At 44.9% G+C, this 25,660-nt stretch overlaps 1 protein-coding gene across 1 annotated transcript in view; it reads right to left on the reverse strand.

The window, feature by feature from the left end:
* SRF (serum response factor) overlaps nt 1-25,660 on the reverse strand; it is a 92,951-nt gene that overhangs the window by 62,958 nt on the left and 4,333 nt on the right. The window contains exon 2 of the mRNA XM_015426265.1: nt 7,154-7,420. Coding sequence (XP_015281751.1) covers nt 7,154-7,420 — 267 coding nt within the window. The remainder of the gene's footprint in view (nt 1-7,153; nt 7,421-25,660) is intronic.

A 25,660-nucleotide genomic window follows, 5' to 3' on the forward strand; every position in this document is an offset into this window, starting at 1 on the left:
AGATTTCTTTCTTTGTATGTTTGTTTCCAGTGGATCCTCGAACAGCTTGTCTCCCTGAAATGGTCATGCTGTGATGATAGCATTAGATAGCATTAGATTGGTAATCTGTAGGCCAAACTCTTAGTCAGATGATGCGACTAGCATCCCTGAAATGGTCATGCTGTTTAGATAGCATTAGATTGGTAATCTGTAGGCCAAACTCTTAGTCAGATGATGCGACTAGCGGAGGCTGCTGATGCCATCGCCCTGGAAGCAAAGACCATGGTGTCTAGTGTGGCATCGGCAGTATAGGAGATGGCTTTCAAGATCCTATTGGCACCCTCCAGCAATGCTCCCTCCTAGCTGTGGAGTCTTGTGAGCAAAAATTCTGCCCTGTGAGCTACTGGCATCAAAGCCATGGGCCAGCAATTTGGCTACTGCATAAATTAGTTAGCTCTGGAGCCATCTTTCCTGAGCTAAGACAAAAAGGTGTGAGCCGGAGGCTAAAAAACTGTGAGCTAGTTTACACTAACTCAGCTTAGAGGGAACACTGCCCTCCAGTAGTCTGTGGTTGCTGCATGGTAACCTCTCTATCAACTGACGCATCCACACAATAGTTGCTTTAGAAACTGGATACTGCAGCTGGCATATTGATTGCCATGGAAGTGGCCTTATGTTCATCTTCAGAGAGCAACCCAGAGGATTGTAGGGCAGTTGCTCGGACATCAACCACAGGTACCTGCAAAAGATCTGAAGCAGATGTTATCAAAGGGTAGAACTTTTTAACAATCCCTGGAAATAGTTTGTTTGTTATTGGCTTTGCCCACTCTTCCTCATCTGTCTCACATAGAATTCAGGGGAGAGGAAGGCTCTTTCTGAGCAATTAGCTGGAGGAAAGAACTCATCAATGAGCTCTGTGCCATCTTTCTGCCCTTGGGCATTAGCATTCTTGTCCCGTCTTTTGGGGTCCCTGTATATTGAGTGCTGATAGGGTCTTAGACAGCAAATACTGAAAAACCTCGCCCTTGAAATATCTAAAGGACTGGTCTAAGACAATCATTTCCCCCTATTCACCATCATTACATGAAAATCGCCCCCTCCTTTTCACCAGAGACATGTGAGAGGCTATCCTTCTCACGTGAAGGTGGATCAAATAGGCAGTCGTCCTTGGGGAACCCTTTTTGTGCAGCTTTGGTGGGACAGCTGACTCTGTTCTTGCGCCTCCAAGGAGGGGGGGAGGGGGGAGGATATAGTAGCCCCATGGCCCCCTGATCTGCAGAAATGCACTATTTCCTCCTCCATGGCTCTTATAAAGAAGGCCATCACACTAGGAAATAAGGGGACAGACCTTGAACCACAGGTCTCGGGGTGTGCCATGTGCAGGATTAGGCTCTGCTCGCCGCTCTGCAACTCGTCATCTTCCTTGGCCCCTTGAGCATTATCAGCACAATCATGCCTAGCTTGATGAACCCCCTTGAACCATAGGTTTCGGGGAGCGCCATGTGCGGGATTAGGCTTTGCTCGCCATTCCCGTCTTAAAACATAGAGTGGCCAGTGGACTCCAAAATGGCCACTGAGACTGGTGCGGGCTCCGTAAATGCTGCAGGGGTGGGCAGCTGTTTGGCGCGCTTTGGAATGCCATCCTCGCCTTGCTCTGCTGGTTGAGCGTCGGCCACCGGCACGGCCTCTATCTCCGGAGCAATGTTCCCTCTAAGCTGCGGATTCTTGTGAGCAAAAATCCTACTTTGTGAGCAACTGGCATTAGAGTTGTGAGCGAGTGACTTGGCTACTGCATAAATTAGTTTGCTTTGGAGCCATCCTTCCTGAGCTAAGACAAAAATGTGTGAGCTGGAGGCTAAAAAACTGTGAGCTAGCTCACGCAAACTCAGCTTAAAGGGAACACTGCTCCGGAGTGGAGAGAAATCCATTGCTATCCTCTCTTAATGCCATGGAAAGCAGTCTGTGAGATCCCCCTCCCATTAAGAGAGCAACCGGCCTGGCAATGCTCAACCTCCAAAGGGGGGGGGGAGAAAAGAGGATAACATATAGGAAGGAAGAAGAAAAGGATTTGATTTTTCCTAAGTTTCTTCAGAGAGAGGGAACAGCAAAGATTGAAGGAGAAAGTGAAAGTAACTCAGAAAGATAGGGTTAGGCAGAGCCTACACCTAGCTGCTCTCCCTTCTGAGGCAGGAAAAGAACTGAGCCTAGGGTGACTCCCACTACAGGAAACAGGAAGTAATTGAAATTAGTCCTGCCTCCCTAAGTGATGGATGGGAATCACCCATAAGATGTCCTCCACCTCAGAGGGAGAACTGCTCTTGAGAGAACAGCTCTGAGAGAACTGTGACTGACCCAAGGTCACTCCAGCAGCTGCATGTGGAGGAATGGGGAATCAAACCCGGTTCTCCCAGATTAGAGTCCACACTCTTAACCACTACACCGAACAGGCTCTCACTGTAAGCCCCTTCCAGCTGCCAGAAGATCATTCTCATGGTCACAGGACCAGCGGAGAGGAGTAGCCTCATGGGCAGGGGGTGGGGGTAGTGGAGTGAACAAGGACATGAGAATTTGCTCCTCCTCCTTCCACAAAAAGGTCAATTTCTTCCTTGCACCTCCTTCCTCCAAACCACCAGTCAGCACAGCAGCTCTTCCTTACAGATCCTGCAACCATAAGAATAACATTTCCAGGGGTTGGAAGGGGCTGCAGGAACTGAGAGCAACTTGGGGAAACTTATGCATACAGTCAGCTGCATACCTGCCGCAGAGCTATTCTGCGATGAGACTTTGTAGGTGAGATTTAGATACGTAACAGCAGGCCACATAGTATCCTATAGCAGCACTGGAGAGACCACACAGGTCCTGTTTTTCAGAAGGGTTTTGTTTTTTGCTTAGTATAGCTGCTGTCTCCTTTCCCCTTAGTGGGGAAACCAGCACAGATGGGCTGGGAAGACCAGAACAAACAGGGATATTTTTCCTTCACCACACCGGATGCAAAAGGAGAAAGTGGTGGCAAGGTAGTGAAGAAGGAAAAGGTGTCAGTGGAACACAATGGCCAAGCAAGAGAGCCAGAAAATCCTTGATCAGATCTCACCTCAGCCAGGTGGCCTCAGACAAACTGCTATTTGGTTAGCCTCCACAACCCCTTCATCTGCAGTAGTTAACAACACTGTGATCTGGCCACAGGTGTTCATGCCCTGAAGATATCCAGCCAGAATCAGACAGTGGTTAGTGCATCAGACTAGGACTGGGTTCAAAACCCCGCTCTGCTGGGTGACCTTGGGCCAGTCACACTCTCTTCCCTCCTCCATTTTATCCTCACAGCCGCCCTGTGAGAGAGACATTAGGCTGGGAATGATGTACGCTGCCCTCAGCTCCATGAAGGAAAGTAAGTATAAAACAGTATGGAAAGAAATAAATTACTGCAATATGCTGCCGATGAACACTACTGGGAAACCCCAGCTCATTCAGAATGGAACTACAAGGCTGTTCATGAACAACACTAGGAGCAAACACATCTCGCTAATGCTTAAGAGCTTTGATAATCACCAGTTTGTTTTCTTTCCTGGACAATGCAAAGAGGTCTGGGGTTAGGTTATCTCAGTATGGCTGGAAAATGTATGATGCAGCAACCTTGGAGTTAAGCTGGGGTCTGGGTTTGGCTAGTGCCTGGGTGGGAGAGATCTTCAGGAACCCCCAGTGGAAGCTACATTGAAGCTACACGTGGAGGAAGACAGCAAGACAAACTAGGATACAAAATGTAATGAATTTGGGCCCAGTACTTTTAAATATTTTTATAAATGATCTGGATGAGGGTGTGGAGGGGCTACCCATTAAATTTGCAGATGACACTAAATTGGGAGCAGCAGCAGCAAATACACCGGAAGATAGAGACAGAGTTCAACAAGATCTGAACACGCTGGAAAAGTGGGTGGATGTGAACAAGATGTAATTTAACAAGGGTAAGTGCCAAGTTCTACATCTAGGTAACAAAAATGAGGACCACACATACTGGATAGAGAATACACTTCTGAGAAGCAGTGTATATGAACAAGACCTTGGGGTAAGGGTGGACTGAAAGCTAAATATGAGGAGCCAGTGTGATGCGGCGACAAAAAAGGCTAATGCAATCTTGGGGTGTATCAACAGAGGCATAACATCCAAATCACAAGATGTCATAGTCCCACTGTACACTGCATTGGTCAGGCCACAACTGGACTATTATGTGCAGTTCTGGAGGCCTCACTTCAAAAAGGATGTGGACAGAATGGAGAGCGTGCAAAGAAGAGCGACGAGGATGACCGGAGGCCTGGAGACCAAGCCCTATGAGGAAAGGCTGAGAGACTTGGGAATATTTAGTCTGGAGAAGAGGAGGTTGAGGGGGGACATGATTGCTCTCTTTAAGTATCTGAAGGGCTGTTACTTAGAGGAGGGCAGGGAGCTGTTCCTGTTGGCAGCAGAGGACAGGACTCACAATAATGGTTTTAAATTAAGGGTGGGAAGGTAGCGGCTGGATATTAGGAAAAACTTTTTTACAGTAAGAGTTGTGCAACAGTGGAATCAGCTGCCCAGGGAGGTGGTGAGCTCCTCCCCACTGGCAGTCATTAAGCAGCAGCTGGACAAACACTTGTCAGGGATGCTCTAGGCTGATCCTGCATTGAGCAGGGGGTTGGACTAGATGGCCCCTTCCAACTCTGTGATTCTATAACTGCATGCTGCCACACGGGCCTGCCCAAGTGTTAAGATCCTTGTCTGAGGCCCAGATCTGGGTGCACTTGCCCTCTAGGGACAGGTGACCGGCCACCAGGGCTGAGGGCCTCCTAGGTGATGCAGTCTTCTTCGTGGAACTCAGCCCTAGCCCACATCTGTCTGTCTGGCATCAGGACACTTTGCCATAGTCTGGAAACCGAATGACTGATCTGCTGCCATTACCTTTGGGTTACATTACGTTGTATTTCAGCGATGACTGATTGTTCTGTTGTATTTTAAATCCACGGTAATCTGCCATGAGAACTCTGGTTGGTATTTTGAATAAAAACAAACACAGGCCAACTAGACCAGATTGTTGTAGGGAGTACAGAGAATCTACCTGGAGTAGTTGTGAACCTTCTGAAGTGCTTATATATGTGACCAGTTACTATAAAGGAAAATAGCAGAAAATGGACCAAAGCCTTGCTGGACTCTTCTTGGGTAGGAAAGCCACTGCTTTGTACTGCAAGCATTGTTACTGCCGTCACCCCAAACGTTTGCTGAGACTCTGTAGTCAAGAGTTAAACCAGCAGAAGAGATGATTTGAGACAGGAGGAATAGTCTGTTCAGCCAAGTGTTTCAATTCCCCGTGTCCTCCCTGCCCCCTTCCAAAACAGTACCAAAGCAAGAGACAGCTGCAGCTTATAAGGAATGTGAGGGGCCCAGCCAGGGACTTCGGGGAGGGAAACGAGGCTATATATGGCCATGGAGGCAGAATCAAATTTTTATCAATGAACGCGGGAGCACAGGCGCCCAAGGAGAGATAACGGAGAAGCCAAGCTGCTCAGCAAGGGTATGGGCAAGACTAATAGCACCTGTCATGCTCCTTCCCCCACCCCCCCAACCCAGCAAAGGACACACACACACCCCTCATTTCTGCCAACAAGGCGAGGCACAGCCCCGCTTCCACTTCAGCAGATGTCCAGCACAGTTGACAGCACAGAACGACTCAAGTCTCAGGGAAGAGCAGGGAGGGGAACCACCCCGCAACACAAGCAGACGTATTCGCGGTATGAGTCCTAACATACAAGGCAATCTCCGCCCACAGCTATCTCCTTGCCAAAGCCAGATGAGACTCCTACCCTTCCACTGACACACACACAAACACCCTTCTCACAGAGAATTCAGACTCAAGCACTTTTTGGCATCCAAACTGAAGTTGTAAGGAGGTTTAACTACTGCCTTGCGAGATCTGACTAAGAGCTCCATCTCATCCAACACTTTCTTCCCAGCAGCAGCCAATAGTGTGCCTCCAGCAGCTCAGGCAGAACATAAACAAGACAGCCTCTTCCGGTCATCTGACCCTGACAACTGGTACTCAGAGGAATACTGTAACTGAACATGGAGGCTCAATTTAACCACGGCAACAAATAACCTTTGATCGAACCACTCTTTTTAAAAGCTACTTGAGTGAGTGGCCATCTCTGTATCACGTGACAGTTAAGTTCTGCAAGTTTCAATTATGCATGGTACGTTTAGAAGTACTTTCTCTTGTCCACCTTGAACCAGCTTCCAAGCAATGTACTCCAGTGTCTCCCAAGTCCTAATTTAAAACTCCTCTTCCCAACACTGCTGTCTGTCTCAACCATACACTGAGCCCCATGACCTCCACCTTTCTAGCTGTTCCTGCACATGAAGTAAGTAGCATTTCAGAACATGCTATGGTAGGGGTGCTAGAGGGTACCTAGCAACCCAGGTTTCTCTCCCCTTCAGAACTAGATTCCACCACATTGCTGGTGCACCATGACAACTGGCTCCTGCCCTATACTTTACATGCAATCTGAATAGCACCTGATAGCCACAAGAACAAAAAGTCATAATGCAGATGAAATACCCATCATAACCCTGCCTGTGCTCCTAATTATCACACTGCCTTGTTCCCAGTGCTCCCCTCCTAAAAACCGGTGTATTCAGTGAAAGTCTTCATCCTATGAGAGACAGGTCCCTTCTAAGAGTGCTTCCCCCTCCTCGGCCTGGTGCCCTCCAACCTATAGACCTCATTCTCCATTGACGCCAGAGGAGTTTTCAGCATGAGTGGCGTTGGCAGTATGAGGTCCCTAAAAAGCCTCTTCAAGGTACACCTCTGCCTCTCTAGGTGAGCAGCGCTGGTCTTAAGGGAAATAAATTGTTCTGAGAGCCAGGAGGCTCAAACGTCTGGAATGTCTAGAGGACTAACAAGCAGATTCGTGTATCTATGGTGTACATCATGGCAATGAAGGAAATAATGTGGCTTTCTGTTACAGCGGCACACACAGAGGCCAAGGACATGCAAACCTGGAAAATGAAAGCAAACGCACACTTCTGTTGCATATGACCTACTCCCATTCAAAAGAAGACGATGTCAGCACAACTCTCCTGCCCCCTCCAGAGACCTATAGGAATAATTCTCTCAAATCTCACCCTGAATTTTAAAAAAAGAGAGGTTTACCTTTGTTTCTCCGCTGCTGTCAGATTCGGACACCTGATAAGTGAGGTCTGTCTCCTCAAAGCCCGTAGCGCTCATGCGCTGGTCAGTGGTTGGGTCTGACCGAGGAGGAGAGTCAGGGGAGTTCAAGCATGTCTGGATCAGCGCTTTCCCTGTCTCACTGGTGATCATGGGCTGCAGCTTCCGTGTGGCAAATGTGTAGACATGGCCTGTTTCACTGGCCACCAGCAGCAACACTTGAGTGCCCGTTAGAGTAGAAAGTTCATAGGCCTACAGGAGAGCAAGAGAGAGAGAGGAACAACAGTTAGTCATGACCAGGATCCTGGTTCTTAAGGAGCACATGTACTGAAGCTCCCAGCTCTTAAGAAGGTTCAGATGTTGGTCTGTCTTGCATATCTCTCCACCATAATATTAAAAAGGATTCCAAAGCAACATTCCTTGTGGGCATCCTTCCCCACACTTGCAAATACAAAATACCACATAGCCCTGGGGTACTGGTAACAGTTTGTTTTAAGCCAGCGCCAAAGGTTGTGCATCTTCAGCAGAAGCACAAAAATCTGCACCCCAAGTCTCAAGTTTCTATCCCGTAAGGCAGTGAAATTAGGTTTGAAAGCTGACAGATAGAAGATAAAGGGGGAGAAAGCATTTCTTCACACCAGGTATAACAATCTTCTTGCCCTATCATTCACCAACTTTAACTACCTCTTCACTAAACTATGTGTAGGTTTCAAAATCACACACACTCTCTTCAGCAAAGATATGGCTCTACATTGCAATGGGTTGGGTGCAGCTGGCTTTTCCCACTCAACCTCGCCTAATTCCCCTCCTTGCCACAGCTCTCTTCCCACATGGCTTTTGTCCATGCAGGTTCCATGATCCTCAGCATAGCTGTTTTTGGGTGGTCAAAGAGGACACTCTCCTTCCCTTTTTCTCCAGCAGAAAAGTTGGTCGGATCCAACCCAGTATGTTTCATTCCGCTCTTACTTTTTATTATAATTGATTATCAAAGAAGTGAAGCATTCTGCAAAGCAGAAAGAGTCATTAGGACAACATTGCATTGAAAACACCACACGAGAGAGGGGAAGGGGAATCTTAAAAGTCCACTTTCAGAGAATGGTGGGTTAAAACACTGTAAATTAATTAAAATGAAGACATACCACTTCAAAAGATAGAATGGCCACTGCCCAGTGATTGTAACGATTAATGAGGAGAAGATGGACAAAGAAATATAGAAGAGAGATGGCCCCAGGGTGTTACTAACTTGTCTGGTATTTGTGAGCTGGAAATGTGGCCTCCAAGTTGGAAAGGTTCCAATTTTGCCAGGGAAAACATAAATGCATATTCCTACACCCACAACATGCTAGCCACATCACCAGACATCTGGTGAAAGTCCTGCTTCTCCATTTCAACATGTGCTGCAGCCTCCACCTCACAGCTTTGGTTCGTTTGTCATGATAAGCCCTGATCTTCCAACTTCACGCCTGTTCCTGACTCCTTTTTCTTATCCTCTAGCGTTTCAAAATACCGTCTCACAAGCACCAATTCGTGGGGTGGAAGAAAGGACCCTTTCCACACAGCAAGTACTTCAGACATTCCGAATCAATCATACGTCTAAGAGCAACAGGGTGTCTATTCCATGCAGATCATTAATGCCCCAGTGTGGCAGCTATGGGCGTGAGAGAAGGCTGTGAGGCAACTGCCTTCTGGACTGAAGAATATCCAGCCCCCCACTCTGGCCCTCTCCTACAGGTCCTTGAAACCCCAACCGCCCACAATCAAATAAAAGGGGGACACAAGTTCTGAATAAAGGATTGGTAGTAAGCTATGTGTTCTGAAATGGTCTCTTTTCCGGAAACAGGCTAGACCAAGGCTGTACTTATCTGTGCAGTAAACAGAGACCACTTTTTTTAGATTTTTGACTTGACAGACAAGAGGGAGAAGAACAGTAAAGATTTATTTAATAGAAAAGAAAGTATGAGTGGATAATGGTATGAGTGGATAACTCCAATATATAAAGTAAAACTGGCTCTCAAGTAACGTAAATACATCTCGAGGTGAGAGCTGATTCCCCTTTCTCTGGACAGGTTACCTCAAGAGACTCTTGTGAATCAGAGCAGCAGACTCCTGAAGATGTTATCTTTTAAACTTGACTCAATTCTGTGGGAATCATAGCTCACATAGCATCTATGTATAGGTGATCAGATTTAGTACTAACTTAGTTTTGTTATGACTGTTGATGTATGTTGTAAAAATCTGTATTGATGACTAACTGGTTGGTTTGTAATTTTGGATTTTCAGGACAGTTGTATACTGTTTTTCAGTTATTATATTTCTTGATATGTTATACTTCCTCTCAATAAACATTTTTTTTAAAGGCTGTACTTTTCCCACACCTTTTCACAGAACCCACATAGGAATGATGGGCTCTTAACAGGATGGTTGTTTGTCACACTAAAATAAGCTTTCTTCCATAACCAATCCCCAAACTCGAACTAAAAGCCACATAAAAGCCTGGCTAAGCCAACGCTCCTTTCCAGAGCCATGAAATCCATATCCAAAAGTTTAAAAAGGTTTCTTCACTCTTCTTAAGCTGAGGCTGGCTCACCCCCACTCCCATCCAGTGCTGTTCCACAGGCTCTGATTGGCTGACAGTCATTTGGAATTGCATGAGGCCTAAATCACAAGGATTGGTTCAGAGCCCTGGAGGAGAGGTGGACTTTTAAGTATGATTGCCACACCAAGTTTGCAGATTTTTTTTTTAAGATTGGGGGGTTAACCCTCCCCAGTAGCCAGTGATGTGACCAAAAAACCCACCAAATCCTTAGAAGTACTTCTGGGAAACAGAGGAAGGGAGTTTTGGAAACACGCCTGCCAACTGTACAAGATATGGGGTGACCTTCTGTTTCTCTTCCCAAAACAGGTACTTAAGCCTGGACATGGGGTCTTGGCTCCTAGCTCATGGCTCACAGCCCGTGGCCCTGAATAATCCAGACCAGGCACTGGGATTTGTACTCTACATTTTTCATTTTTGCTGTTGATCTAAATTATATCTGTGTTCCCTTGTGAGCCACTTTGTGCTCAATGGGAGAAAAGCGGGATATAAATTAAATAAATGGGTTTGCCCAGTGATCCATGATGCTGTATGCGAAGATGTTTTTAAAAGCAGATTGGTGGCAGAGGAGATGACCGAGATGGACAGGAAGGATGGGGGAAGCCATGTAATCAGCCAAGTGTAAGGGTCATCGGGAAAAAACTTTCTCAACTTGGCCTCTCAAAACAATTTCTTAGCTCTCTCGCATACGACAAAGCGAGAGAGTTAGGGAGACAGAGAATCTAGGACATAGCTAGACAGGAGGATCTCAATAATTCATGCAAATGGCAAGCCCAGAGGACGGCGGAAAACAGGAGGGCCTGGCGTGATCTTGTCCATGGGGTCGCAAAGAGTCGGACTCGACTGTGTGACTGAACAACAACATAAGGTAGTGCCTATGCTCTATCTTTTTTATCTAGAAAATCATGAGTTAAGGAGAACGTTTACCCTCATGAGGTGGGATGCCCTCCCTTCAGCGGTTACAGAGGGGAGGTTTAATTAAAAAAACCCTTGCTGATCATATATTTAGCTGCTGCAATGATGGAATTGAAACCTTAATGCATGTTATATATGACAGCATGATATTCATGATATTCTCCCACTCTCTACAACTACTCTATCCTCAACTAGTCAAAAGATGCAATTGCTAAAGAACCTCCTAGAAAGTAGGTGCCCCAAGGTTACAGCTAAACTTGCCAAATTTGGCTGGTTAGCTGTAAGGACTAGAAAGCTCCTAGTGAAAGACGAATAGATGTAATTTGTTACAGTACTTAACAGGTATTACCATGCATGCTCTATTTGATATTCATTTTATATATTTCATTTATGCTTGTGGTTTGTATGAATTTAGTTTGAGTTAGTTTGCTGTATTACAGTGTTGGCTTGTTGCTGTGAATAAATTTGTTGTTGTAATCAGCCAAGTGAAGGGGAGAACAGACAATGACTGGGTGAACAAAGGGGTGAAAACAAGGATATGGGCTGAGCCACCCCCCCCAATATAGGGGGTGGTGGCTGAGCAGGCGTGGAGTGGAAGAAACAGACCCACTGGAGGGGAGGAAGTGAGGACCAGGAGAGAGGTACTGGGATTTCCTGAGAGTCCCTCCCTCTTCCATACAGACACATGATATTGTAAACTGTGAGTTTCATGTTAGATTATACATGCAAAAATGGGGAGGGGGACAAGGAAAATGAGATCAGGGTTTTCATGACCCAATAGCCACTAGGTAACACTGCGCACTACAGGGGAGTCTTTCTAATGATAAAGAGATAGTGACCCCCTAACCTTTTGGTGTCAGCATCTTCTGAACACTGGATGTTTTGGCAGTGCAACTTCCCATGGACAATCCTGCTGCACCAAACCAGGGGTCCACCGAATCCAGCCTTCCAACAGTCAGCAAGGCCTCCCCCCAGGAAGGGCACAAAAGCAACAGTCCTCCCATGATCCCTCTCAATATGGAGATCCCATTTACCTATCATATCTAAAAGACCTTTTCTCCACGCATTTGCCCACTCCTTTTTAAACCTCATCTAAGCTTTCTGCCCTAGCACGTAATCTTTTTGCTGGCCAACAACTAGAAAGTGGAGGATTGCTGCTTTTGTGTTTAATGCGCAGAAACTCAGCTTCCCAAAAACTTGTATATGCCACTCATCTCTTTTGTCCATTAGAGACAGATACTTTTTGTACTAGCACAGCATGAAACAACCCCCAGACCTACTTATCTCTTAAACCCTAGGCACTGCTCTCAGCTGACTCACTTATCACTTTACCCTCTTGTTGTCCTGCTCAGAGAGAGAAGCACAACTTTCTTCCCATGTGTCTGCATAAAACACAGCGCAATTCAGGCTTTGGGGGCTGCTAAGCACTCCTTATAGGCTCTGTTGAGGATATGTTCTGACTCAAAAGGAAACGTAAAAAGATACTGTACTGTATTTTAAACCTAAGTTTTGTACTCCAAGGGGCATTCGGAAGTTGACTTCCATGCCCCCAGTGTAGTTTCTCTGTTAAACATTTATCTAGCAGAAGGGCTGGGTGCTGTGCAGAAGTGACACATCCTGTGCTTTAGAAAGCAGCAATCCAAGAAGCGAGCGGGGTGAAATATAAAAGAACACAGAGTTTGATCAAAGCAAGGATGGAGAGACAGGAGGAGAACCTTCTATTCCCAAAACTTCAATTAATCAGATGGTATCTATATTGGTTCTTTTTGTACCCGAGTCCACTGTATTTTTTTTTAAAAACAGCACAACAGCTGTGTTAAACAGCACAACAGTTTCTGAAACCACAATACACAGAAATACAATTTGTGTAATGAAAGCAGCTCTTCAGAGACACTGAGGTGCGATTGCAGAGCTTCCTTTGTCCACATACACACACACTTTTTTCTGCGGGTATGCGTGTCCCACCAAAGTTTCAAGATCAAACTGATTTTTATAGCCCTTCCGGGGTGAAGTGCTGCTAAAGCTACAGCTTGCTCCAGAGACACATTAAGTGGTGCTGTAGAAGAGGCACATACATTTTGACACAACTGTCACAAACACCTTCGGGAGGACAACAATCCCCTCCTTACTCAATGCCTGGTGTGGTTTTGGAATAGTTTTAAAGAGTGTTTGGTTTGTGAAAAAGTAAGGGCATATCCATAAATGCACTCACACAGCCCTTTAAAAAGAACAGGAGGGGGATACTACAAAGCTACCACTCTCAGCAATGACTTGTTGTCACTAACTGATGAGGGGAAATTCTCACAGTCAAAGTAAGGGGAAGTTGTTCCTGTTCTTGAACATAAATCATCACATATAACCACACTAGTCATATTCTAAGGGCCAAACTATGTTATGGTGGAAGACCCTGGAATGGATCTCTCACTGGTTTGTTTGTTTTTTTTACCCTAAAAGCAACTTGGGGGCAGAGGTTTCCTACTTTGGATCAGGACTAAGGTGCTAGACATGAAGGGACTTACCTATTTTCCTCTGCACTGTTTTCCCAGTCAAAGCCTCCACCTTCCTCCAGTCTGCAATTACCCAAAGCAGGTAAAGGCAACCAGCCAAGACACTTGCCTTTCCCCACCAGTACTAACTGGGGAAGAATAATTTCACCAGCGAAATGGCAGAAGGGGAAAAATCCAAGATCCCTCTCTCCTTGTCCTGCAATGTAGCCTCAAATAGGGGTCCGCCATTTGTTTTTTGGAGCTACACATGTTGCCAGACCTCCAACATATTGTGTAGTTTGGCTTTAGGTGTCAACACAAACCTTTAGCTCATCCATCCCTTCCTGCCAAAACAAATTCCAATTATTCCCATTTCACAGCTACAGAACTGAGGCCAAGAGAGATCTGCACAAAGGGCCACCCACTAAGTACACAGCAGAGCTTTATTTATTAAATATTGCATTTAAATATTTAGACCCTGCCTTCTGCACCATCAAAGGTTTGGCGTGAGCACTGAAGGCCAAGCCCATCAGACTCTCAACTACACCACAGCAGTTATGGCTCTGCTGCCGGACAAGCCAACCTACCACTTTATTCCCATCCCACTTGCAAGGCACTCTCTTCAGGCTCTGTATGCCAAACCCCTTCCAAGAAACCTCTTTAAAAGTTCAGACTCAAGCCCTATGTTGGCCATGAAAGTCCATGTGTGACCTTGAGCAAGTCACTTGCCATCCCATCTGAACTGCCTCAAAGAGTTGTGCTGAAGACAGAAAAACACTTTGCCAGTTAAAACCGCAGTGCAAAGGAATGGTATGCCAGCTACAGCCATTCCCTGAAAGACGTGATTCAGCCACCATGATCCACATTCTCAGATCACATCCAGGTTAGACTACTGCAATGTATTCTACAAGGGGCTACCTTTGAAAACTGTCTGGAAATTTCAATCGGCACAAAACGTAGCAGTCAGTCTATTGCTGAGGGTTGGCTGCAGGGACCACATCACCCTTGAGCTGAAACATCCGCAATGGCTGACCATCTGTTTATGGGCACAATTCAAAATGCTGGTTCTTAACCTCACTTTTAACAGAGAAAGTGACTTGACTATGAGCTAAAACGTAAAGGCAGAGGTAAAATTGGAGATCTCACAGGCAGCAGCTCTTTGCTGCTAAGCTGTACCAGTCCCCAGACCAAAGACTGAGGTAAAGACTTCCATCACATCCCCCATATAGACTTAGGGTACAAACTAAACCCATTATAATCAATGGAAATTACTCAGTGATTTCTGTAAGAGGGAGATCACACTCAAAAGATTTATTTCCTCTTAAACAAAATCATATCACTAACAGAGAAGTCAACAGCTAAGAATCCAGAGGAAACATGAGCAAAGACTGGCTCCCTTCAGTCAGCAGCAGCTTCCTCTGCCAGATCAGAGGACAGAATTCTTTGATTCGGAGTAAGCCATCAAAGTTGAGAAAACTATCAAATGCAGAAGTTGAAACAATGAGGAAATATACTCATATTAGAAACACGAAGGACACTAACTTTTCAAAGTACCCATGTGATTAGACAAGTACAGGAACAAGCTTCACATTTCCCCTCACCCCTTTTCCACACGAGATTTTCCACCTGTATTTAATAATACTGGTCATTTAATGAATTATAAGAACATTTCTTTATGGAAAGTACAACATTTGGAATTCTGGACAGATGTGCTCAGAGTTCACAACTGTTCCACAGACTTGTAGGAATCCCAGCTGTCACAATGCTAATCTGCCTCACCACAAAGTTACAGATAGGTTGGGAAGACATGAGTTCTTGGTACAGAGGCAAGGAAGCCATATTGATCTAAACTCTGGTGTACATTCAAGAAAAAGGCACTGTGGTAATTGGTGACTAAAAAGGGTCTCAAAAACAGAGCTGCAAGATTTAGCTGGCTTAATTGGTAAAATAATTAACTGAAGCTTTAGTTGATTAACTGGTGGGAGCCAACTTTAATTGGTGAGGGCAAGATTTAAAGGGCTGAGAGACTCAAGGTCACACCTGTTAATTTTTTGGCACTATTCTGAATACGGAGGGTTATTGTAATAGGGAATGATAAAAAGAAAATCTTAAAAGACTGCTTACATCTCTAAAATTGAGGGATGGCTTTGTTTACTAAATTCTAAGTTCTCAAGCATCCTTCCATACCTCAAAAAGGCACACAAAAGTGAGACCTTGGCAACATGCAAATTAACTGAACCTTAACCAATTGATTAATTGGGGAAAAGAGAGATGAGCCAAGTGAAAATCCGATGCTCCATCAATGCTGAAACTAAGCAAGTCTTCTGGCTGCGAGACCACTTGTGGCCTTCGTGTAACAGCAACGTGAAAATATTCTTTTAAAGGGTAGATAATCAGCCAACTGTAAATTTTAATCTGCTGACAATCCTGCCATATGCAGGACTGTCACTTGGAAAGGAGATCCAGACCAAACGTCTGCCTGGGTAATCCCTTTCTAGAGTATTCTAATGTACTTATTCATAAACATTAATTCCCTCAATATTATGAAACAAAGTTACTTACAAGGAGCAAAACAGTGTTTACCAGTTCCCACAAGATGAAAATTTACAGACAGAAAAATCTGAGCTATACCTTACCAAACACGTGCCTTACAGTGAATCAAGACCATTGATCACTGACCAAGATTAGTTTTAGTCTACTCTGATAGTAGCTCTTCAGCTCTTTCCCATCATCTTTTAACTGGAGATGTTGGGGACTGAACCTGGGACTCTCTACACTCAAAGTAGCTCCCCCGTCCCACTAAGCCATGGCTCCATCCCACATTCAACTAAACGGACCAGTAGGCAAAACACAGCTTCCTGGAAACATAAAATTGTGCTAGGTTCTATTTAGTTGTTAGCTAACACACTCTAGTTGTCAGAATATTTTTGTTTGTTACTTTCTTCCTGTAGGAAGCAACTGAACAAAGGGCAGGTTTTACCGCAACAAGTACAATTAACTGGGAACCTCTCCTGCACAAATCAAATTGAAATGAAATGAGTCTTATGTAAAGCTACAGCTGGGTTCTTGTATGACATCCATTCAATTCACAATTCCCAGTGAATTCCACTCAACAACTTAACACAAGGCACTCCACCTTGCACTTTAAATCAAATCAGCCTAATTGTATGCATAGTTCTCCCCTGTGAGGGTTGCTACTGAAGTCCAACAAGAACTGCATCCCACCTACCCATCAACTAAGCACATACTACAGTCATCTGGTAGGAAAATGCTTATAAAAGAATAAGCTACTCAGGCACAGCCTGTAAGAACAAAGAGTATGATAATTTGGGAACAAACATAGGGAACTTTGCTGTTTCCCTCCCAATTCCCAGCCCACCCAACTGCTTGGGTCTTGCAATGGATCTCTCAGTCACCTTTCATCTTCCTCTAACAGTGCAGTCCCAAACAGACCCTGTGGGTTTACCCTCAGTTTAGGATTGTTCAGTGCATCCTTTTCCCTGCGATTTCCCATTCCTAGCATTCAGTTGGGTGAATTTACAAAGCAGTTAGCAGGCCCATATAGCTCACGTTCTGGATGTTAACATTTCCAGTGACTTCACATATAGAAGAAGATGATAAGAGACTGGATTTATACCCCGCCCTTCACTACCCAAAGGAGTCTCAGAGCAGCTTACAAACTCCTTTCCCTTCCCCTCCCCACAACAGACACGTGGGGCTGAGAGAGCTCTGACAGAAACTGCTCTTTTTTAAGAACAGCTGTGCCAGAACTATGGCTTGCCCAAGGTCCAGTTTTTTTCAGGGGGAAACGGAAATCTTCGGGAAAATTGAAAAAAATGCTACATTAGCATTTCTTTTGTCTTTTCTAGATTGAAAGTCATTCTGTTACTTTAGGAACATAAAATATGACTATGAACATTTTTACTTGGCATGAAATTATCACAACTAGCATATTAAAAATATAGTGTATCCAGACAATTACAAACAGAATACCCACCCACATGCAAAAACGAAACTGAAACCTTTTTATTTTCGTCTGACAATAGCACCTCCTAAAGGAAGAAATGCATCTTGTTCTTGCATTGGAGAGTTCAGTTTGTAACCTAGGACTTGCTTGTCCACAGTGCTGAGAAATTAGATCAATCTGATACCATATATATATATATATTAGAAATGATTTGGAAAATATTTGAACACCTTGTCTTAAAATATTTTATTCATCTTGTTAAAATAAAATGTTCCATAATTATCTTTTTTTCTTTTCTTTTTTCAATTTTTCCAGTTTTTCGGAAAAAACCAAAAAAGCTTCAGGGAAAAAACGGGTTTCTTCCGAATTTTTCTGGTTTTTTCCCGGGCCTTCACATCTCTAGGTGGGATCCATCAGCAGAAGATGCTTACTGCTGTGGATCTTTCTCATGTCCCCTTGCCCCAGTAGTTATTTCCAACACTAGGGTTGCAGGACCTGCCTGGACAGTTGGGATGCAGAAGGGGATAAAATTCTCCCTTTTGTGGGGTCTTACAACCTGGGAATAAACTTTCCTAGGGTCAGAAATGTGGTAGGAGGGGAAATGGGAATGCATGAAAGATCTGCAATCCTTGTGTTTATAGCTCACTAGATTCACCCCATCTTCTTGCTCTGCTTATTTATTTCAGCCAGGATACATTCTGGTTTTCGGTAACTGGTTGTATTCTAAAAAGAGCAATTATAAGGTTCAAGTGTGAATGGAAGACTTATCTTGTGGCTTTACTATTGATACCCCAACATGGGAGGACTAGTTCCTGTTACACAATTGTGGGGGAACATGCACATGTTATCCATGTTCAGAAACAGCATCTTCATTATTTCAGGTCTTACTCCTGGTTCTGGGTTCCAAAATTAGACCCTAGGTTTACGGCTAATCCCTCCCTACAGATAGGCAGTGGCTCCCTTTCATATTCCAAATGTCTGTAACCTATGGGTAGAGAGCCAAATGTGGCCCTGTATGGAACCAAACCACAGCTCTTTTAAAATGATGATCAAACCTTTTAAGTTAAGGTATACTGGAAGGATAGATGGTGATGCCAGAAAAACCCATATGTTAAGGGTATGGTGGGCAGTGATTTTTATGGGACTAAAGGGCTTCTTATGGATTATTTATTGAAAAGGAATTTACAGAGATGAACAGTTGCCATAACCCATCTGCATACCACAGTGCACTAAAACCAGATTCACAACAACCAATGATGAGGCTCCAGAAAGTTTATGGCTTGTTAATCAACATGTCAATTACCAGTAATATTTAGCTTTAGTTCTGTAGATAGGTGCTCTCATACTGGCTCTCTGGTTCTGAAATTTGTTGTTGTTTGGTTCTTTAATTATAAAATGTTGACAATTCTTGCTTAATTCCGTAAGCCACTTAGCTGTAGCCCCCTGTCCATCAATATCTGATACTCATGCCAGGGAATAAGACATCCCACTGTTGACAATACTACTACTTAAAAAGGAGAGTCACACATATGCACACAAACAGAAATACTGCAATGCTGGCACAAATCCCCCAAATACTTTTTTTTACCAAATTTCATCACACACACCGAATCAGTGACAAGCATCAAGCCAGATCCTCTCAACCTACAACAGCCTTATTCCCATCCCATTGGGTCTTTTGTCTCTGGGCCAAAAGCAAGGACACAATGAAGAGGGAAAATGTAGTCTGATTGACAATTCCAAACAGACCATCATTCAGCAAGAGGAAATGCTGTCACAGTAGAGCTTTGAGAACATTAGCCAGAGTCATCACCAAGTAACAGACCACAGCCTGACCTTTCAGAACCTACACTGACCTCCCAAGCAGCCTTGCCTACTGCAGATGCCCTTTTACCCACCAGGTCAGAGAGCAGAAAGGCAACCAATCCTGCAGTTAATTGGCAAATCTTGCTGCTTAGAGTGTTCTGCAACGGCACAGCTTGGAACTAAGACGAGCACTGCTGGAACAGACCAAAGGTCTGTCTAGCCCCAGCAGCCTATTTTTCACAGCCCAGTGGGAACCCAAAAGCAGCATACAACACTGTTCAGCCATCTAACCTTCACAACAAACACACAAAACTACAGTTAAGCCTACCTATGACTACTAAAACAACTTCAGATCCTGCCTTGATGGTCCTTAACTATCCATGGTTAGCAAAATGGCCCATATCCTTATACTCTCACACTCGTACTAACGTTAATTTAATTACATAGTTCCAGGGCTATTTTTGGGCAGAAATGCACAGAAACGGAGTTCCGGCTGGCTCCCAAGTTGACCACGCCCAGCAGGAACTCACTAGCATAATAGGCCACACCCAACAGCAGAAACTCATTAGGATTGGCTACATTAGGGGTGTGTGGCCTAACATGCAAAGGAGTTCCTGCTACAAAAAAAGGCCCTGGGTTTTGACAACAAACAAGGTAAACAGAATAAGAAGCAAAAGGTGGGTGTGGCTGGATAACCACACTTCTGGTAACATGGGGGTGCGGCCTAATGTGGTAATGAGCTGTGCTGTCAGGGGTGTGGACTAATATGCTAATGAGTTCCTGCTGTTGGGTGTGGCCTATTATGCTAATGAGTTCCTGCTGGGCTTTTTCTACAAAAAGAGCCCTGCATAGTTCTGCAAGAGAACAAAGTCTGAGTGCACTGTATAAGCACACTTCATCAGATCTATTCACACCCAAGCCGCTCTACCAAATTCAGAAACCATTCAGGATGGTGTATTTCCTCTCATACTTCTCTCAGCCATTCTTGCCACAGAATTCTGTGGCTGAAATGCAAAGAAGTTTTTCTTGTGCAGACCAAAACAAACTCAGTATTCAGTGAGGACACGAGTAACACCAGCAACTTCTTGCATTGGCACACAGAATAGTACATCCTCTCCTTCCCAGTATATTGTTTTATGGGTTTAATCTGTTTTTAAGCTTGTTCAAATTTTAATGTAAGCCGCCCTGAGCCTGCTTTGGCAGGGAGGGCGGGGTATATATCAAAGAAATAAATAGTCACAAAGGGCAAAATTTTTGCCAAGTGGTAACTTACCATGGTGTGCACAGATCCACTCAGTAAACTCACAGAATGCATCTAAGCTCCAACTGAAGAAAAATTATGCTAGAATACCGTTAAGTCTCCAAGGTACTATTGGACTCCTGTTTAATTTTGTTGCTACAGACTTAACACAGCTACCCATTTGGAAGGATGTGGACCAAATTTGCATTTTCATCACATCAACAACCTTAGGATTTCTATGTAGACTTTACCAAGACCCTGTGGTTTCCACCCTACTGAAGAATGAAAAAGGGGTTTCTGTTTATGGTGACATGCAGGCAGACACATCTCCCGGACGTCCCGGGGATGTAACCTGCACACCCGCGTGTGGGAGGGGGTCTGACGGGTCGCGACCCCCCCGGAGCCTTGGTAAAAGGCTCCCATCCAGGGGGCTTTTGAGGGGCGACCTCTTTGATGGCCAAAAGCCGGAGAATTGAGGCGCCCCTCTGCCCTGAACGTCCTGCCACTGAGTGACCGCATGGTACAAGTGCTGCTGACCGGGACAAGCGTTGGAGATTGGGTGAAATAAATGATGACGAGCGAGGCCAAATGGCCAACAACGAACTGTAAGTCGGGTTGAAGCGAGCATGAAGATATAAAAAGAAGCTGCCCCCCCCAAAGAGCGACGGGAAAGCGAGCGGGGGAGGGGTCCCTCCTAAACGCATAGACTGAACACGGAAGGAAAGAGGGGGGAGCAGAAAAATAAGCTACTAAAACTGTTTTAAGAGACTTACCAGCGCGCAGAAAAGCATTCGGGCGAATATCAGAGACTTTAGCAACTTTTTTGAAAAGTAAACAAATCCAAAAGGATGGCGGGGAAGAAACCGGAGAAAGAGAAGCTGTTGAAATCAAAACTAGGGGGCAGTCCTCGAACGGATGAAGTCACTGAGCTCTCAAGACTCTTGGCTGACTCCCTGTGCCCCCTGCTGGATGAGATCACTGGCATTAAACAACAACTGTCAATAATTGGGCAGAGTGTGGCAGCGCAGCAGATGCAACTGACTCAATCCTTAAAAGTAACAGAGCAAATGGGAGAAAAGGTGAAGGAAATGGACGTCACTCTGAAAAGGGGGCGGCTGCCCCCAAAAGCTCATATAAACTGAGGATTAGAAAAGATAAGAATAAATAAGGGCTGAAGGACTCTGATTTGTGCCTGAAAAAATGTTGAAATAACTTGGGGATGCTCTGGGAATTTCTTTAAACAGTTAAAGGGATGGTTAAACGATAATTAATCTAGCATAACCGACTAAGTTCATTGTATTATTAGTAGCTTTTTGAAAATAGCATGGTGTTAAGCTGATGTATTGATCTCCTACTCTTGGGTTTTGAGTTAGTTGTGGGTCTTTTTTCCCTAGATGTAGTTCCCTTTCCCATATTTTCTGTTGTAGTTTTGTAGTCTGCAAAAAAAAATCAATAAAAACCTCCCCCCAGGGGAATGAAAGGAAAAAAAAAGAATGAAAAAGGACTGGAGCTAGAAGTATGCAAGGCAGCAACCAAAAGCTCAGCCCGCAAATCTGCATTCATCAAGAAACAATGCAAAAACAGACTGAAAACTAAGGAAGGGGAGAGCCCGCCAATAGCTCAAGTTGCCCGTATTCATTACTATTGTCATGGGTTCTTCTGCAAGGAGCTCAAAGAAGTCAAAGTATCAGGTAGGAAACACTGAATTCCTTGAGATGCAGAAGACTTGAGATATTTTCCACTCTTGATAGCATTATTTTGTAAACCAGCCTGAGAGTGGACTGAAGCTCACTTAAAGCCCAGGATTCACACATGGGAGTAAGCAGTGAAGTGGCTAAATTTGCGGATGATACGAAGTTGTTCAGGGTGGTGAAAACCAGTGAGGATTGTGAGGCACTCCAAAGGGATCTGTCAAAGATGGGCGAGTGGGCGTCAACATGGCAAATGGGGTTCAATGTGGCCAAGTGCAAGGTGATGCACATTGGAGCCAAAAATCCTAAATATAAATACACGTTGATGGGGTCTGAACTGGCAGAGACTGATCAAGAGACAGATCTTGGAGTTGTAGTAGATAACTCACTGAAAATGTCGAGACAGTGTGTGACTGCAATAAAGAAGGTCAATGCTATGCTGGGGATTATTAGGAAGGGTATTGTAAACAGATAAGCCAATATCATAATGCCGCTATATAAATCAATGGTGCGACCTCATCTGGAATACTGTGTGCAGTTCTGGTCACCACACCTTAAAAAGGATATTATAGCTTTGGAAAAAGTGCAGAAAAGGGCAACTCGAATGATAAAAGGGTTGGAACACTTTCCCTATGAGGAAAGGCTAAGGCGCTTAGGGCTCTTTAGCTTGGAGAAACGATGACTGAGGGGTGACATGATTGAGGTTTATAAGATTATGCATGGGAAAGAGCAGGTAGAGAAAGAGGTACTTTTCTCCCTTTCTCACAATACAAGAACTCGTGGGCACTCCATGAAATTGCTGAGCGGTCGGGTTAGAACGGATAAAAGGAAGTACTTCTTCACCCAAAGAGTGATTAACACTTGGAATTCACTGCCACAGGAAGTGGTGGCGGCTACAAGCATGGACGGCTTCAAAAGGGAATTAGATAAGCGTATGGAGCAGAGGTCCATCAGTGGCTATTAGCCACAAGGTATAGATAGGGACTCTGGGGCAAGTGATGCTCTGTCATCTTGGTGCTTGGGGGGGGGGGTCAACAGTGGGAGGGCTTCTAATGTCCTGGCCCCACTGGGGGACCTCCTGATGGCACTGGTATTTCTGGCCACTGTGTGATACAGAGTGTTGGACTGGATGGGCCTTTGGCCTGATCCAACATTGGCATCTCTTAAGTTCTTATGTCTCTCTACTGGGAACCCTTCAGATCACCCAAGCTGTAGCATACCATAATCAGAGAAGGAACAAGCAAAGGGCACCAAACCAGGCATGCCTGTAGGATAAGGAATTAGAAAAGATAAAGTCATATGTCTGTAGCAAAGCTGGTTGTAGGTAAGCAGTCTCTCCTCCACATTCCTCTGGCCCAAGGCTGCAGACCCACTTTAAGGGAGTTGGGGGTTCTTTTTGCCTTTGTGTTTTTGAAGTATAGAGGCGTATGCAAACACACGCAAAATCAATGCAGCTCTATGTCTAATTAGGGGAGAATTAACAAGGGTTAGCTTTTTCCACATCCAAAGCAAACCATAATAGTCCGGGGCCTTTAACCCAGGACCTTTAACCCATGACTTCACAGTACCATAAGACCCAGGACAACAACTGATGTTTGGACCCAGTCCTTCAGAGTAACATTTGCAAGCAGTGTACTTGAAGGTGCTGTATCTGAAGACAATATGCCAATCTGGGTTTGAATACTTGCCAGTAATTCAAGACAGATACATTCCTGCATTGCCAACCTCTCCACCTCCATCACCTATAGAGGGGCTGCCCTGTGTCTCTTTCAATGCATCTGGGATACATTAAAAATAAGGTTCATAAGCAGAACCTGTGAACTGTCAAGGCAAACAAAGTCCAGCTGCCATCTATTGCTACCTGCCAGGTGCTCAAGGCCTCCCACTGACTGCTGTTCCCAGGCAGGCAGAAAGGGTCAGCAGAACAGCATTTGTCTTGCATGTAGAAGATCTCAGGTTCTATCCCTGGCATTTCCAGGTTGTTGGGGTTTTTTTTAAAGGACCTGGTGGTAGTAGGTCGATATGAAGACTTTGACCCAAGAGCCTGGAGAGCCACTGCCAATCACACTGGACAATACTGAAGTTAGTAAGTCAATGGTCTGACTTCATATAAGGCAGCTTAAGGTATTGGTTGATTGACCATTTGTCTTGATGGGTCAAAAGTTGGGAGAGCCTGTTCAATACAAGCTGGCACACAGCAGCCATTCCAATGGATTCCTCAAGTAGCTTGAACCTAGAGTGCCTGCCCCACCTGCCAGGAGGAGGCAGCTGTGCCCTCTTGCCAGTCTCGGCCTGCAGCTGCTCAACAGCCTCTCAATGTTCAACAAGGCAGAATTTGGAACAGATCTGTGCTTCCAAAGAGCAGAACTTCTCTTTACTTCTTGCTTCTCCAGTCTGCCTGCAAGCCACTACAAAGAGTCTGAATGTGATCAGTGATATCCTGAAGTACCGTAACCAGAAAACAGGGCAGCTGAGGGAAAACAGAGCCTTGTTTAATAGTGTCCATATGACAAGCAGCTGCCAGGTTCTTCATCACACACCACTGGCCTAGGGAAAGCCAGAGCAGCTGTTAAAACACTTCTGAAATGGTGACAAGAGTATGGAGGCCCACATTCACACAATACGCTTGGACCAGGACACTAGATGAAGTCCAGCAATATGGTGACAATGGAAAAGCAGAGGGTACAGGCTAGTTACTACTGGGTAAGCCATTCCTACTTGGCATTTCTTTGACTGAATCTGCTAAATTAAGCCTCTGAAACTGCAGGTATTGCATGCTGTTTCTCTTAACTTCCACGACCCCTCCCCCCCCCAGCTGACCTGTAAGGCTTGCAAGTTCATCTGGCCCTCGCTGACTCAGTCAAAGAGTCATGGGGTCTTACTAGACCCTGCCCAGCAGGACTGCTCAAGAAGCAAATTAATTCAGCAACAAAAAAAAGCTTTCTCTGCCAACGTCATTTAGCTCAGAAGATGGCTCCCTTTCTTGTTCAGGCTGATCTGGCCACATGGATCTATGCCACAGTTACCTCAAGCCTGCTGTAAGGCTCTTCATATGAGTTCTGCCCTCAAAGAGAACCTGGAAACTCTGGCTGGCACAGAACACTGTAGCTTGATTATTACCAGGAATTAAGTGAAGAATGCATACTATACCTATTCCGCAATCACTCCATTGGTTACTGATTACTTACCAGGTTCAATTAAAGGCACTGAGTATCACCTGCAAAGCCCTTCATGGTGTAGGGCAGACATAGCCAAGGGACTGCCTCTCCAAATATGCCCCACTGTGCTCCTCTGAGCAAAGTCTGCTGACGTTCCCACCCACCCTGCAAGTGGGTGAAATAATCAGCACATGCCCACATCCATTCTGTGTTGTGGCTCCTACTTGGTGGAACGACCTGCCCAAGGCTCCCAGCACTTCTATCATCCCACAGAATGTGTAAAACAGAACTGTTCATGAGGAATTGTTCACAAGGTTGTTTCAATAAAGCAATAAGCGCTATCATTTATGGTAGTTTATTGTACGCAGCTGTCTTTACTGCATTTTTTTCTAATTTTCGTAATCCAGATTTTGCATTTCTTAATATGTTTTACACTGGTTTTGTTGCACTGTTTTCTAACTTCATAACAATTATATCACTATGCTTATTATTATATACACACACACAAATATATATATACAAGAGGGGGACCCGCGATACTCGCGGGGGGGGAGAGAAGTGCCCCGTCTCCTCCATCCCCCCCCCATCTCCCCGAGGCGGTGGGGGCGGCGGCAGCGGCAAGGCCGGTGTTCGCCC

The sequence above is a fragment of the Gekko japonicus genome, unplaced genomic scaffold, assembly GCF_001447785.1.
Source record: "Gekko japonicus isolate JY-2015 unplaced genomic scaffold, Gekko_japonicus_V1.1 scaffold405, whole genome shotgun sequence".
Classification (NCBI taxonomy): Eukaryota; Metazoa; Chordata; class Lepidosauria; order Squamata; family Gekkonidae; genus Gekko; species Gekko japonicus.